Source organism: Labeo rohita, chromosome 16 (genome assembly GCF_022985175.1).
Source record: "Labeo rohita strain BAU-BD-2019 chromosome 16, IGBB_LRoh.1.0, whole genome shotgun sequence".
Lineage (NCBI taxonomy): Eukaryota > Metazoa > Chordata > Actinopteri > Cypriniformes > Cyprinidae > Labeo > Labeo rohita.
Window position 1 is genome coordinate 2,432,288 of NC_066884.1, and position 18,048 is coordinate 2,450,335.

General features: G+C 38.5%; 1 protein-coding gene across 2 annotated transcripts in view; it reads right to left on the reverse strand.

Moving 5' to 3' along the window:
* LOC127178374 (mannosyl-oligosaccharide 1,2-alpha-mannosidase IA) overlaps positions 1-18,048 on the reverse strand; it is a 292,115-nt gene that overhangs the window by 80,834 nt on the left and 193,233 nt on the right. For both annotated transcript variants that reach the window (XM_051131220.1, XM_051131219.1), the window contains exon 4: positions 9,322-9,402. In XM_051131220.1, coding sequence (XP_050987177.1) covers positions 9,322-9,402 — 81 coding nt within the window. The remainder of the gene's footprint in view (positions 1-9,321; positions 9,403-18,048) is intronic.

An 18,048-nucleotide genomic window follows, 5' to 3' on the forward strand; every position in this document is an offset into this window, starting at 1 on the left:
TCGCTCGGTGCAAGCCCTCACTCTGGTCGCGACCACCCAGGCCCAAGGCCCCAGCACACCTGCTGCACCTGCCGGGGTTGCTCCGGCTCCGCCTACCTCGGTTCCGGCCATCAACTCACGAGTGGCGCTGCCAGAGAAATACGACGGAGCTCCCGGAAAATGTAAGGGTTTTCTCCTCCAATGCACCATCTACATACATCAACAGCCACAGTTTTACACTACGGATGACAGTAAGGTTTCACTCATCTGTTCACTGTTGACCGGGAGAGCGCTGGACTGGGCCACCGCCATGTGGGAGGGCAACAAGATGACTTTCCCGTCGTATGCTCATTTCCTCACACAGTTTCGGGAGGTTTTCGAACATGCAGCAGGAGGAAGGGATCCGGGAGAGGAGTTAACTTCACTACGGCAGGGCTTGTCCACGGCAGCCGACTACACGCTCACCTTCCGCACGCTAGCGGCTCAAACGGGCTGGGACCTGGCACCGCTCAAGGTTCTCTATCGACAGGGGCTCAACCGAGAACTCCAGGCAGAGCTGGCCTGCAGGGACGAGGGACTGACACTGAGTCAGTATATGGAACTGGCCATCAAAACTGACAATTTGATGCGCTCACGTCGAGGATATCGCTCCACTCGATTCACTTCCCCGTCACCTGTCACTACCGAGTCCGAGCCTATGCAGATCGGAGCGACAGGATTAACTCCGGAGGAGAGGGACCGACGCGTGCGGAATCACCTCTGTCTGTACTGTGGGCAAGCAGGACACCTCCGGACTAACTGTCCCATCCGTCCTCATCGACCAGACACTGCACGGGTGAGTTCCGATTCTCTCTCAGATACCTTTGAACTAGAAGTGATTTTAATCTGCAATCACCAGACTACGCAAACCGTAGCTCTCATCGATTCAGGGGCGGCGGGGAACTTTATTGATATATCATTTGCTAAAAGTGCTTGTGTTCCTCTCATTGCATGTAACGATGTGGCAGTCACAGCGCTAGACGGACGGGCTCTCGGCTCGGGGAAAGTGGAGGCAGTTTCCAAGGAGCTGGAACTGCAAGTCAGCTTTCTTCACTCCGAACGACTGCGACTATTCGCCATAACCTCACCCAACCACCCCATCATCTTAGGCCTGCCCTGGCTAAGACAACACAACCCTAACATCTCCTGGACACACCCGCAAATCCTTCACTGGTCACCGGAATGTCACGCTCAGTGCCTGCAGAGAGTCGTTCGCCGTCCCCGAGCCGTCCCGTTCCGCCAGACCGCCCTCAGCTCCACCACACTTCTACCCTCCTGCTACCAGGACCTTGTGGAAGCCTTTAGCGAGGAAAAAGCCTCACATCTACCACCACACCGACCCTACGATTGTTCCATTGAGCTACAACCTGGAGCCATGCCCACCAGGGGGCGGGTGTTTCCCCTCTCGCAACCCGAGACAGAAGCCATGGAACGTTACATCAGTGAGGAGCTAGCTAAAGGATTCATCAGACCATCTACCTCGCCCGCCTCGGCGGGTTTTTTCTTCGTGAAAAAGAAAGACAACAGTTTGAGACCCTGCATCGACTATCGGAGCCTAAACGAGGTCACCATCAAGTACCGCTACCCTCTTCCTCTGGTACCAGCAGCCCTGGAGCAGTTACGCACTGCGAAGTACTTCACCAAACTCGACCTTAGAAGTGCTTACAACTTGATTCGCATCAAGGCGGGAGACGAGTGGAAGACAGCGTTCTCGACCACCAATGGACACTACGAGTATCTGGTGATGCCCTTCGGCCTATCGAACAGTCCGTCCGTCTTCCAGGCCTTCGTCAATGAGATCTTCAGAGACATGCTCCACAGACACCTCATTGTCTACATTGATGACATCCTGATTTATTCAGAGAACTTGGAAACTCACATCCAACAGGTCAGAGCAGTGCTCCAACGCCTGATTAAGCACCAGTTGTACGCCAAATTACCCAAGTGTGAATTTCATCAGACCAAGATCGCCTTCCTGGGGTACATAATCAGCCAAGATGGGGTCGCTATGGACGAGAAGAAGGTGTCATCTGTCGTCAGCTGGCCGAGACCACGTACCGTCAAGGAGCTCCAGAGGTTCCTGGGTTTCGCCAACTTTTACAGGAGATTTATCCGGGGCTTCAGTCAGATCGCCGCCCCCCTGACCTCAATGATACGAGGAGGAACCCGAACACTGAAGTGGACGTCAGAGAGTGAGCAGGCCTTCAAGGAACTGAAAGAACGTTTCACGACCAGTCCCATCTTACGACACCCCAACCCCGAGCTGGAATTCATCGTGGAGGTGGACGCTTCAAACAGTGGCGTGGGGGCGGTTCTGTCGCAGCGACACGGAGAGCCACCGAAGATGTTTCCGTGCGCATTCTTTTCTCGGAAACTCTCTGCCGCCGAACGCAACTATGATGTGGGCGATCGAGAACTGTTAGCTCTCAAGGAGGCTCTGCTCGAATGGAGGCATTGGTTGGAGGGTTCCAAGGTTCCCTTTTTAGTTCTCACGGACCACCGCAACCTGGAATACATCCGCTCAGCAAAACGGCTAAACTCCCGCAGGCTCGCTGGTCACTGTTCTTTGCCAGGTTTGAGTTCAGAATCACCTACCGCCCCGGCTCCAAGAACAGCAAGGCAGATGCTCTCTCCCGTATCCACGACGCTCAACAACAAGAACTAACTCCCGATCCCATAATTCCGCCCTCTCTACTTCTAGCCCCGGTCCGCTGGGACATCATGACTGAGATCAAGGAGGCTCAGGTAACAGAACCACCGCCTCCAAACTGTCCTCAAGATCGCGAATATGTGCCCGAAACACTCCGCACACGCCTGCTTCACTGGATTCACGATTCCCCCGGCGCAGGGCATCCTGGGATCACCGCCACCCTCGAACTAACCAAGAACCGCTTCTGGTGGCCGGCACTTACTCAGGACATCTTTCGGTTCGTGACTCAATGCAGAACCTGTAACATTGCCAAATCGTCCCACCAGAGACCTGCCGGCTTACTCCAACCCCTGCCAGTTCCTCATCGCCCATGGTCTCATATCGCCATGGATTTCATTACGGATCTTCCCCTCTCTCAGAACTGCACCACAATCCTTACCGTTGTCGACCGGTTCTCCAAAGCCTGCCGAATCATCCCCTTAACCAAGCTACCCACGGCCTGGGAGACCGCGGAGGTTATGGTACATCAGGTCTTCCGGGTCTTCGGCATTCCGGAGGACATTGTCTCGGACAGGGGACCTCAGTTCACCTCTCGGGTCTGGCACGCTTTCTGCAAACAACTCAACATCAATGTGAGCCTGACTTCCGGGTACCACCCTCAATCCAACGGCCAGGCCGAGAGACTTAATCAAGAACTCACTCGTTTCCTGAGAACATACTGCCACGCCAACCAAAGTGACTGGAGCAAATACATAGTGTGGGCAGAATATGCCCAAAACTCACTTAGAAAACCTGCCACTGGTCTCACCCCCTTCAAGTGCATCTTAGGATATCAACCGCCTTTATTCCCATGGACCGGGGAGCCAAGCAACCTACCAACCGTTGACCATTGGCTAAGCCGTAGCGAGGACACCTGGGACGCTGCACACGTCCATCTGCAACAGGCCGTTCGCCGCACCACCACCCAAGCAGATCGCAGACGGCGCGCCAACCCAGCCTACCAGCCCGGACAGTGGGTCTGGCTTTCGTCTCGGGACCTTCGGCTGCACCTTCCTAGCAAGAAACTCAGTCCCAGGTACGTGGGTCCTTTCAAAATCATCAAACAAATTACTCCAGTGTCATTCCGTTTAGAGTTACCCACTAACTACCGTATTTCCCCCACTTTCCATGTATCCTTGTTGAAACCCGCTGGTGCTCCGGACGGGGAGAGGGACCAGGACGAGGCCGCGGAGACAGAGACCCCTCCTCTAATCATAGATGGCGAGGAGGCCTACCGGGTCCACGAAATCTTGGACTCTAGGCGCCGGGGTCGTGTCATGCAATACCTGGTGGATTGGGAGGGGTACGGTCCAGAGGAGCAATCCTGGGTCAACGCTCAGGATATTCTGGATCCCTCCCTAATTGAGGACTTCCATCAAAGAAACCCAGGGAGACCCGCGCCCAGACCACGCGGACGACCTCGTCGTCGCCAAGGCCCTCGCCTCGGGAGCTGCTCGCAGGAGGGGGGCTCTGTAATGAACCGCGCCTCTGTGGCTCTTCCCGGCCGTCACCAGCGGGAACCGTCACCCGAGTATTAGTTCCCACCCGGACGCTTTTGACCCACGTACCGGAACCTATCCGCGCTACAGGTGTAGCTTGTTATCTAGCCTTTATAAGCAGGACTTTCACCCGCGTTGGACGCGAAGTCTTGCACTTGCTACGGCCTGCATTTCTGAGCGTTCTACCTTCTTGTTTGGATTTATTGTTGTGACCATTGGACTGCCTTCTCGTTTTGGATTCTAGCTGCCTGCCCCGATCATTGGACTGCCTTCTCGTTTTGGATTCTAGCTGCCTGCCCCGATCATTGGACTGCCTTCTCGTTTTGGATTCTAGCTGCCTGCCCCGACCATTGAACTGCCTTCTCGTTTTGATACTAGCTGCCTGCCCCGACTTGCATCCGTTTATCGTTGTGATTTGTTCGTTTTGTCAATAAAGCGCTTGCAGATGGATCCACAAGCCTCCGAGTCGTTACACAGAGGTCATTGGCTATTGCACAATTTTTAAAAAATATTTTAATATAAAATATTGTAAATTAATAAAATAAAAAATAAATAAAAATTGAATTAAATTAAATTTTATTTAATTTTTAATTTAATTAAAATGAATTCAAATACCTAAAATATTGAAAGTTAAATTAAAATACCTGATTATATTTAAATTATATTAAAAAATAATAATAATAATAATAATTTAATTAAATTTACATAAAAATAATTAAAATACCTTGCTGATACCTGATTATATTTAAATTATATTTTAATAAAATAAAATTAAATTAAATTAAATTAAAATTAAAATACCTTGCTGATAATTATTCGTAAGCAAATAATTATTTTCATGTTATGGCCGACAACCAGCTTATAAACTTGTTTTAAAAATTCAATACTATTTTAATAAAAAATTAAAACCACCTCTAATACTAAAATTAACTTTATTTAAAAAATAATAATAATAGAATTTTTTTTTTTACATTTATTTTATAATATTATTTTTACCTTACTAAACTATTTAAGCCTGACAAAATAAATATATAAATTGTGTTAATTATACAAAAATAATTGAAATAAATTACTTTTCAATGTCTAGACATCACACATCACACAAATAAAAAAATAAAATAAAATAAAAATAAGTTTTAAAAAAATTTAAAATGTTGTCCAAGATCATATGAACACTGGTTCTTAAATTAAAATTGTATATTATTCTTGGCTGACCGAATTTAGAGTTTTACAATGTCAAGAACAACTAATGTCCATGACCGAGACGACAGCGACGGTTATGTCATGATGTTTATCCTAGCGAGAGCAAGCGATTTTATCAGCTATCGCAACAAGAGCAACACTTTCCTTTGAACAAATCGAGCTCTCCAGCTGTAAATCCTGCTGTTAGCTGCACTTGGATTCCTGTGATGTTTTCCTGAAAGCTCCTACCTCATGCTGTCGGCGTGATTTACGCACGCTTTGCCACCGTGGCCGTTTCGCAAAAGTGGGATTTCCAATCACCCGCCCTTATCTGCAGGGGGCGTAAGCCTCCGGAAACTCAGGGACGGAGACGGATGAGATAAATCTACATCCTGAACACACATGCATGATGGATTCTCTGCGTACATGAACGCAGGGATAGATCACTGCAGACTGCTGAGCTCTACTGAGAGATTTAGCAGAGGCGTGGACAACAAACTCTATCTACAACGAGAGACGGAGACAGAAACTCATGCACAAGCATCTGAACCAGATCATGTTTATGTCCATATTTATCAGAGATAGATGTAACAGCTAATTTAAATACAGACAAGTTACGATCTATCCAGACAACTATGTGAAGTTACTACAAAATCTGAACATATACCAAAATTAGAGATCAACCGATAATCGGTTTAACCGATATATTACAGATACTTTCAACCAACGATTACAACAATTACCTAAAGGTGACAAACTCCTTCACATTTATGCATTTATGCAGTTGTTTTGATACAGTGGAAGATGAACCACAAAAACATCTGTTTTTGTTTAATTTCACTTTTATATTACTTCATGCTGTGTTTTTTTTTATTGCGATATGAAGATGAATCGAGTATACTACATGAAATAATATGCTTGGTAGCACTGAATTTACACTCAGCTATATCAATTTATCACAAAAATAAAATAAATGTTAATGTAAACCATAAAAACCATTTAAAATGACCCCTAGTCAATTCAGTTCAGTCCTCGTCTTTACTACAAGTAATAGCAAGAAAAAAAATATTACTGGAAGACATCAGTTCTAACAAAGAGCATAATTACTACAATTTTAAGAACCATATTTACATTATATGCAGTATATGCATTACATTTTTTATAGCTACTAGTTTATAGTTATTCTCAGTTGTTAACCATTGGAATAAATCTTGAAATTCTATCGAATTGGTTCAAAAATTATTTGCAATTTTCAGTCTTAATTTTCCTGATATCTAGGGTTTATGACAGCTAAATGCAAGTATATATTGGCAACAGTTTGGAGTAAAAATACAATAAGATTAGAAAGCTGAAGGAAGCTCAAAGTGACTCAGAATTAGGGATCGGCCGATAATCTGTTTTACCAATATTTTACAGATTTTACCGATATCTCAACTAATCATTGCATTTATGCAAAGTTGATAGATTTACTTTATCATACTATATGAAATAATCTTCTTGGATGTGCTGATGTTGCACTCAATTGCAACAATTTACCACAAAAATAAAATTAACGTAAACATAAACCATAAAACAACTCAAAGAGATCCCAAGTCAATTCAGTTCAGTCCTCGTCTTTACAAGAAGTAATAGCAAGAAAAAAATAATGCTGGAAGACATCAATTCTAGCGAAAAGCATAATTACTAAAATTTTAAGTACAATATTTGCAATATATGCATTACATTTTTATAGCAACTGTCTCCGTTGTTAAATGTTTAAATAAACCTTGAAAGTCTCTCAAATTGGTTCAAAAAACTGTTTGCAATTTTTAGTTAATTTCCCTGACAGCTAGGGTTTATGACAGCCAAAAATGCAAATATATATTGGCAACAGTTTGGACTAAAAATACAATAAGATTAGAAAACTAAAGGAAGCTCAAAGTGACTCAGAATAATTTACCGATATTTTACAGATTTTACCGATATTTTCAACTAATGACTACATATACACAAAATTGATAGTCTCCATTGAGATTTGACATTTACTTTCATTCATTTAGCAGATACTTTTACCCAAAGCAGATGAACTACAAAAACTGTTGTTGTTCAATTGCACTTTTATATTATTCCATTTGAGAACATAAGAACATAGTTTCTAGTCAATTTAGTTCAGCCCTTGTCAACCCTTGTCAATAGCAAGAAAAAAAATACTGCTGGGCTGGAAGACATCAATTCTAGCGAAGAGCAATTTCAGTGTTCATTTTCTTGATAACTAGGGTTTATGACAGCCAAAAATGCAAATATATATTGGCAACAGTTTGGAGCAAAAATACAATAAGTTTAGAAAGCTGAAGAAAGCTCAAAGTGACTCAAAATTAGAGATCTACCGATAATCAGTTTAACCGATATTTTACAAATTTTACTGATATTTTCAACGAATGATTACATTTATGTAAATTTGATAGTCACTCTTGACATTTTACATTTACTTTCATACATTTAGCAGATGCTTTTATGCAAAGCAGAAGATGAACTACAAAAAACTAATTAATTTTTAATTAATTAATTTAACTAATTTAATTTCATTTTATATTATTCCATCTGAAAACATAAGACTTTATCAGTTTATTTGGTCTATTGGTAATATTATTGTTGTTGCTGCTGCAGTTGTTGTTATAGAAATGCAGTGTTTTTATTGTGATATGGAGATGAAATGACACAAAAAGTACAAAAAGACTGTCTGTTCATACTATATGAAATAATCACATACAGTCAATTACAACAATTTACCACAAAAATAAATGTAAACGATAAAAACATCTTAAAAAAGATCCCTAATCAATTCAGTTCAGCCAATGTCTTCACTACAAGTAATAGCAAGAAAAAATACTGATGGAAGACATCAATTCTAAGAGAAAAGCATTTTAGCACCATTTTAAGTACCATATTTGCAGTATATACAGTATATGCATTACATTTTTATAGTTACTGTCTCAGCTGCTAAATGTTTGAATAAACCTTCAAAATCTCTCAAATTGGTTCGAAACATTGTTTGCATTTTTAAGGGAACGCTAAGGAAGCCCAGAGTGACTCAGAATTACAAACTGACCGATAATCGGTTTTACCGATATTTTACCAATATTTTCAACTAATGATTACAAGTTTCATTCAAGCATTTAGCAGATGCTTTTATCCAAACCAGAAGAGGAACTATAAATAGTTGTTTTTTTGTTTGTTTGTTTGTTTGTTTGTTTGTTTTTTAATTTCACATTTATTCACGCTCTCCATTTATAAACTTTAGACTTTGTCCATTTATTTTGCCTATTGCATTAGTGTTGCTTCTGCTTCATCTGTTGTTATTTAAAAAAAAATGCAATGCTTTTACTGTTGTGACATGAAGATGACAAAGTTACAAGTAAATAGATATCGGTTCTGCATATCAGTTATTAGACATACAAATAATCGGTACTGGTTCTAAAAATAAATATCAGTCAATCTATTACAAATAATGGAGAATGTCATGTTTTACAGATGTATTCTTGTTATACTCTCCCATCTCAACAAATATGTCTATATCGAGCATTTCAATGCTCAATGAAACATCAAAACAACTCATCCGATGTGTATACGTAGTGCGCGTGTGTCTACATCTGACACGGATCTATAAACACAGATGGATGGTCTCAGAAAACGCAGAGCATCTGTCTTCCTCTTTGACTAATTCTGACTGCAAATCAATGTCCATTAGGCTGACTCACGACTCTGAGTGTCGCCTTTATTTTATTTTCAACTCTAATATGATGCCCTCGGCTTCCAAAACTTGGCCCGCTTCAGATAAACCACACATACGTGATCTTGCTGTACCTCTTATGATTAAACATGAACTCCTGTTCCAACTAATTGCATTAAAAGAGTCAACCCCAAGCGAGAAAAACAAATGAGACTGAATCTTACCTCAGCTCCCGTCAGGTAGTACGCAGAGAGAAGACCGCCAACGTAACGGATGTTCACCTCAAACAGGGACGCTTCTCCATTCTGCAAAAAACAAGATTAAGAAACTCAACAATACAAATGGCATTAATAATTGAGGAAAACATTTTCAAGTATGCTGCGTGGTGATATCTCAAGGTCACATTTGTACTACAATGCTGTTTTTACCTAAATAGGTGTTGGGAAGCTTGGGTAGTTTTTGTTAGAGGGGAACAAAGATATAAATATCTGTTGCAATTACGCATGACAATTACACATCACAAACGGATGGAAATTTTATATGCAATTCACATACATACATTTAGCACCCAGTACTTTTGCAGTGTATAAAACTTTCAAAAACTCAATTTCTAAAGCTCAGAAAGAGTGTAGAAAATAGTCACGGAAAACCAAACTGTTAATCATTTTGCCACAATAAATGGTCCTTCAGGAAAAATTAAATAATAAAAATGCATGACCGCTTTAAAGTACATTCACATCTCAAAGAGTGATTTTCAGAATCTGTGTGGCCGTGACCTCCGGTCGTGTCGCTCAGTGACTCGTATTCAACACGCCACAGTGCCTTCCTGCTGCGGGGAAACTGCCAAGATCTCTGCGGCCAGGGCCGAGAGGGCAGACCGTTATTAAGCACTTTTAGACAGTGTTTCCCGCTGCTGGGAGTCAAAGGAGGCTATTGATTTATGAAGAGCGTGTGAATAATAGCAATTGTGCAACATGAACTTTTCTCAGCAAGAGCACTGTGAATTGTTTTTCCTATTGCAAATCAAATCTCAAAAAAGATTAAAGTGATTTAAGGCCTGTAAGCAGTGTTTTCACAACACATCATCAGTCAGCCATATATTGGCGGCACTGAATGTAAACAATGCCACTGAACCGAATGAAACTAAATATTGAAGCTTAAAATGGCCAATTATTGTAATGTTTTGGTCTGTACTAATCGGTCGGACTGGGAAAAACATTTGGATTACTATAGACTGTCAAAAGTTCTAACAAATCAAGGAGAAGAATGCAAAAACTGTCTGAGGAACCATAGGTGTTGTAACTGAACCAGGATTTCCAGTGCAAGAATCTTGGCAACATTTGTGGTTGTTCTTCATTTCCACTCAGGTAAGTGAAATATTAAGCTAATATCTTATTAACTTTAGTTTGTCAAAATATTGTGCCCATCAGTCTGACGAATCCTTTGATGTACTTCAATGAACTCAAAAGCCGTTGCTGAACCCTGAACACTAAATGACTCAGTTGAGCAGGTTCTTTAAAATGAATCATTTTCACTAATTTGAATCAGTCTGACAAATTATTCAATAAACTTCAATGAAAACAAACACACCAGTGCTAGCCATGTAGTCTGATTCAAAATAAATGACTCAGTTGAGCAGGTTCTTTAAATGAATCATTTTCACTGATTTGAATCAGTCGGATGAATCCTTCGATGAATTCAGAGCGGTTACTGAATTGCTTTTTCTACTGAACGTTCGTAACATATAAAACACTGTAATTACTGACTTGTTTTGTGGAACACTAAATGACTCAGTTGAACAGGTTCTTTAAATGAATCACTTTCAATAATTTCAATCAGTCTAAGGAATCCTTCAATAAACTTCAATTAACGGTCACTGAACCACCTTTTTTTTTTTGGTCTAGTGAAAGTTCGTAAAATATAAACATTGTAATTATTGACTTATTTTGTGGAACACTAAATGACTCAGTTGAAGAGGTTCTTTAAATGAATAATTTTTTTAATAATTTGAATCAGTCTGACAAATTATTCAATAAACTTCAACAAAAACAAACACACCAGTGCTAGCCACGTAGTCTGATTCAAAATAAATGACTCAGTTCAGCAGGTTCTTTAAATGAATCATCTTCACTGATTTGAATCAGTCTGATGAATCCTTCAATGAACTTTAATGAACTCAGAGCAGTTACTGAACCACCTTTTTTTTTTTTTGTCTAGTGAAAGTTTGTAAAATATAAAACTGTAATTACTGACTTGTTTTGTGGAACACTAAATGACTCAGTTTAAGTGTTTTTATTTAAATGAATCGTTTTCACTAATTTTAATTAGTCTGAAAAAAATCAGTCAATAAACTGCAATGAACTCAGAGCGGTTACTAAACCGCCTTTTTTGTCTAGTAAAAGTTCGTAAAATATAAAACATTGTAATTACGGACTTGTTTTGTGGAACACTAAATGACTCAGTTGAACTGGTTCTTTTAGTGAATCATTATCATTGACTTTACTGATCTGAATTAGTCTGATGAGCTCACTAAATGAAACTGAATAGTCAAAGCGGTTCCTAATTGAAAATTGAAATCATTGTAAATGCAGACTGCTTGTGTGGAACAACAAATGATTCAACTGAACCGGTGCTTTTAGTGAATCATTAACACTGACGTTACTGATTTTAATTAGCCTGACAAATCCTTTACTGAATTAAACTGATTTGTCAAGGCTGTTAGTTAATCAACCTCTGAGTGGCTTACTGAAATGCAAATTATTACTACTTTTAACATTTATGTTTAATGGTTTATTTAGGCCTAAGTTGCTTAAAAAACAAATATACCAAATACAATAATATTCATTTGGCCCTTATGCACGTTTTCTTCGACTAAATCGTAAAAAAACAGCATTAAAAGGTTGTTTTTGTTATGCAGTGGCCTATAATAGAGACGATTAAGATAAGAGGAGTTAAAGGCCGGGAGAAGCCCAAAGGAGATATAATATGTCAGCATAATTACAATCACTTGAGTTTACAAGGAGTTGAGGTGACAAGAGTCCTTATTGACTTGCAGCCACTTACAGGAAGGAAGCAGAATCTCTGGAGTAGATGATAAGAGAATTATAGGAGAGAACCATAGAGAGTAATCACCTCCTCCATCCATTCATTGATGCTCTGATCAACGGCACACTCCAATCGCACTCACATCTGATATCTAAAGAGGCTTCCAGCTTGATTTGTCACAGCAGAACGACAGCAGACATCTATCAAAGTCTGCTTCAGAGCGACGCATCAGACAAAGAGAGAGGACTATCCAAAAAACACAAGACTTCACTGCAAAGCCAAATGAAAGTAATCCCAACTCACACAGAGAGTATTTCCGTCTTAAATCAGCTGCTGAACAATTCACAGCGGCAAAAAAGAGCATGTTTGAGGAAAGCACACTAAACAACCATGAATTAAGAGAGGGCTTAAAAGGATTATCCTGTAAGAAATCAGACAAATCCCAAGCTACAACGCTTAAGCAGGTATTTGTGGGTAAATATGTTTGTGCACGTGAGTGTCTTTCCATTGTAAAAACACAAATATTGAATGGCTCTCACTCTGCTTTCTGCAATGTTGCAGTATTTATCAAATAAAGGGTAAACGGCACTTTTTATGTTAAGAAACAATTCACCCAAAGTTAAAATTAGCTGTAAATGTAGTCACCCTCAGGCCATCCAAGATGTACATAAGTTTGTTTCTTCATCAGATTTGAAGAAATGTAGCATTCTATCACTTGGTCACCAATGGATGTGAATGGGTGCCGTCAGAATGAGAGTCCAAAGAGCTGATAAAAACAATAATCCACACCACTCCAGTCCATCAGTTAACATCTTGAGAAGACAAAAGATGAAACAAACGCTGAGTGCATAATCCATAATAACGCTTCCTCCAGTCTAAACCAGGAGAGAAATCTGCACAGATTAAGCAATGTTTACAAGCCAAAACAGCCCAAAACAGCTCTAAAAAAATGTGGGTAGTTTATAATGTGAGAGACAACAGAAGATGGACTTCTGATGGACGTTATTACGGATTATAACATAACCGTTTAAAGTTAAAAACGTCTTAATTTATGTTTGTTTCTTACAAACAAAGCATCTTTTGTCTTCTCAAGATGTTAACTGATGGACTGGAGTGGTGTGGATTACTTGTGGATTATTGTGATGTTTTTTATTAGCTGTTTGGACTCTCATTCTGATGGCACCCATTCACATCCATTGGTGAGCAAGTGATGCAATGCTATATTTACCCAAATCTCATGAAGAAACAAACTCATCTACATCTCGGATGGCTTGAGAGTGACTACATTTTCATCAAATGTGCTTGTAAGAACAAATCATTAAGACGCTTTTAACGTTTAAAATACGAGTCCATAATCTATAATAACGCTTCCTCCAGTGAAAAAGTCCATCTTTTGTTGTCTCTCACATTGAAATCCAGCCACATATTTGTTTAGAACTGTTTTGGCTTGTAAACGGTGCTTAATCTGTGCAGATTTCTCTCCTGATTCAGACCAGACCAATTTTTCACTAGAGGAAGCCTTATTATTATGGACTCTTATTTTAGTTAAAAATGTCTTGATGGATTTATTTCTTACAAACATGCAGCTTTTGGCTTCTGAAGATGTTAACTGATAGACTGGAGTGATGTGGATTACTTGTGGATTATTTTGATGTTTTTATCAGCTGTTTGGACTCTCATTCTGACGGCACCCATTCACATCCATTGGTGAGCAAGTGATGCAATGCTGTATTGCTCCAAATTTCATGAAGAAACAAACTCATCCTAATCTTGAACGGCCTGAAGGTGACTACATTAGTGCTAATTTAAATTTTTGGGGAACAATTTTTGTGAACAACATTCTGGTGATTCATACTAAAATGAAAATGTTATTATGATTGAATTTTCTTTCTTTCTTTCTTTCTTTATATCCACAGCGACAGGGTTTTGTTGGAGAAACCGAGAGAACATAATCAGCCAGATTTTCACTTTAACCTGTCCATTACCCTTCACTTGCGAGCTCCATAATAGCCGGGTGGTTTCAATCAGGTGCGTGGCGTTATTGTAACCGCTGGACCTCTGCGCTGCGGTGTGGTCATGGTTAATGGCTGCACTGTCAAGCTAATGGCACCAAATTAGCATTTTAATTCCTGCAGGTTTGGCAGGTGGTGCACAAGGAAGGCTGCTGTAGAGATGCTATTGTTAGTAGCACAAAAATGGAGAGCGCTGAGATAATGAATAAAATTACTGCGGCTAAAAATACAACACGCTGAAAGCTCCTATAGCAGTTCAGAGATGCAGCAGTAACATTGTGTTGCTCTGTATCTCACATGCTGGTAAGCACTGAGTGGAACAGGAACAGATGCCCGGTTTGGTTTGGAATAGAGACGATGCGGAGCTGCGCAAATGTGATTAGCCACGAGAGGATCTGTTGCGTGTAGAGAAAGTCTGTTTTTGCAGAAAACTCACAGCTGGGTTAAGAACAGTATAACAGGGTCCGACCCTCACTATGTCTGCAGTACATAGCGTATTATTTACTCATTATTTAAACAAACTGACATTTGGCACAAATGATACAGAATTAACATTTTTGATTTCCATGGCTCATGTTCAATTCATGAGTCGGAATTATAAATAAATGTAAATAAATATATAGTTAATATTGATGCCAGTTTCCTCTGATACATAAAGACGTCAAAGACATTAAGAGCAAAAGAAATGTAAAATGTTTTGGAGAATAAAATGTCAAAATTTGGTTGAAATAATGTTACATTGTCATAAATTGATTTTTGTTGTAAATATGCCTGACAAGATTGTTGACATTAGACTCTTCTGTAAATTAGGGAAAAATGTATATTTATATATATTTTGCTTAGAAAAACAAAAATGCAATTAAATTAAACAAAAAAATCTTAAACTATTAACTATTCATTTTTTTTAAAAAAAAACAACAACAACAATTTAAACAAGTATTATTGTTGATATATATATATATATATATATATATATATATATATATATATATATATATACAAATATCTACTACTAGAATAAATATATTTGTATTATTATAGAATTCAGAAATTTTTAAATATATATAAAAAGAAAAATAGGTACTACATATATTTTATATTTCTATTATTATTATAGCGTATGTGTGTGTATATGTATATATATATGAATTTCTGTAGGTGTAGAATGCACATGCAGCTGTCAATATATTGTCAATATATTTTAATAAATAGATACATAGTTAATGTTGACTATTTATGCCATCTTATTCTAATAAATAAAATATACACATACACATATACATATATATATATATATATATATATATATATATACATATATATATACACACACAAGAATATATATATATATATTTATATAGTCTCTAATTGGACATATTACTTAAAGTTATACATTGTTAAATTAAATTAAATAATTTTGTCATACACCACCACATCACATTGTTCAGATAATTTTCAAATCTTGAATCCCTTAAGTATTATGATTTATTAAATATATTGAGATTAAATTGTATTTTACTCACTATTTAATCAAGTGCCATTTTTGGCATAAAAATACAAAATAAACATTTTTATTTCCATGACAGCTGGATGCAAAAATTCAGAATTCAAGACCTTAAATTTTTTTATTTATTTTAAAAGGAATGTTTTTCTAAGTTAAACACTGTCAAAACAATTAAGAGCTATCAAAATTCACTTTAATTTTGTCATACCGCAACACAAAATGTTCACATTATTTTTAGATGACTTAAAAAATTTAAAAGGAAATGTAAAAGAAACAGTTTATTAAATATAATGATTCATGCTTAGTGCATAAATTAAATTAAGTACTAATGTCTGTAGGTGTAATTTTACATGCAGCTGAAACTTCATAACATTAACTGTCTGAAACACACATTGTGGAATAATGCAGATGGTTTTTCACTTACTACTGTATTTTTAGAAATAGCATGCAGTATTCAGGTATTCAGACAGAGTACAGTCTTACATACATGTGCATTTTTAGCCGTGTCACTGCACTAGTCTGTGAGTGAGAAAAAGTGAACCAACTACATCTTGATTCCCACTAAACTGTCAGGCAGGTGTTGGCAAATGTTGACTGATGTGTTAAATCTACTGCTCCTGTCATCACTTGGCATGTGGCGACACTAACAGTCCAGCAAATACACGCTTAAATGAGTATGAGAGAGATTCACACAAACTGGGCCGTGATTAAAGACAGCAATTAGCCATAATTAGCCCTCAGTGATCATCAAAATTGACCAATTATAGAGGTCTATCTCCAACCAAGACATTCACTCATAAAGCGTCTCTTTCTGGAGGTTGGCGGATTGCGGTTTTGTGTTTGACTGCTGGATGCCGTAATGTTATCAGAGGTATGTGGAACTGGCCCGAGCTCAACTGGGACGTGCTGGAAGTAAAAAAAATTATGTCAATCTAATAAAACGTTGCATGCAATCAGCTCTATTTGTGCTAAAAATAAAGATTTTTGCGAGAAATATGTTTGTATGTAAACTGCAAAATTAAGCTTTTAATCATGTTTACATTCTTATCTGGTGTTTTTACATGCTTAAAGACAAACCATGTTTTCTTTTGATTTTTTGAATACTCAGAAGAGAATATAAGAATATAGAACTTAATCTGTTTCCTGCTAAATTTCACATACATGAACAAAAATCTGGTTTTCTTCACTCAGAGTTGATCTATACGAGTTTATGGAAACAATCCAAAGTTCTGTTAATCCTAAAGCATCTCTATATTTATATAGGGACATTACTATGGTTAAACCATGGTAACCACAAATTAACCAACTGTACTGCCTTAATGTTTTCACGTTTTGTACTGTTTAATAAAAACAAAAAAGAAATCAGAAAAAAGATTTGCGATACGCGCTCCGAAGTCCCAATCTGAATCAAATGATTCGCAATCTGACTGAAGCGAATCGAAACAGTGAATCATTTTGCAACGCCATGATTTAACCGATTCTGAGTTTTGAAAAGCTCCGTTTCACCCATCACTATTACAAGTGATGTCGAAAATCCGAAAATGAATCTTTTGATCTGGTTCTTGCTACTGAATCGCTTGAACTGAAAGATTGAAGCCACGAGTTTGAATCAATCAAAGTGGTTTTAGTGTAAACGACTCACTCAATTGAATCCGTTTGTCTGATCTTCCACTTTTCACATCTTCAGCCTTGTTTACACAACATGCTAGCATCATGCTAATAACATGCTAGTAATATGCTAATAATGTTATAAACATGCTAGAAACATACTATAATAATTTGCTAATCATGTTAACAACATTCTAGGAACTTTTTAATCAAGCTAACAACATGCTAGTAACCTGTTAATCATGCTAGCAACATGTTAGTAACTGGCTAATCATGCTAGAAACATGGTAGCAACATGCCAATCATGCTAGCAACATGCTAGTGACATGCTAGTAACAGGAAAATCATGTTAAAACCATGTTAGCAAAACATGTTAGTACCATGTTAATAATGCTAGTATCATGTTAGTAACTTGCTAATCATGCTAGCAACATGCTAATAATTTGAAAATCATTCTAGCAACATTCTAGTAACATTTCTAATCATGCTAACAACATGCTATTAACATGCTAATCATGCTTGTAACTTGTTAATCATGCTAGCAACATGCTAGTAATTGGCTAATCATACTAACAACATGCTAATCATGCTAGAAACATGCTAGCAACATATCAATCATGCTAACAGCATGCTAATCATGTTAAAACATGTTAGCAACCTGTTAGTACCATGCTCATCATGCTAGAAACATTCTAGCAACATGCTAATAACATGCTAATCATGTCAGAAACATGCTTGCAACATGTAAGTAATATGTTAATCATGCTAGAAAGAGGCTAGCA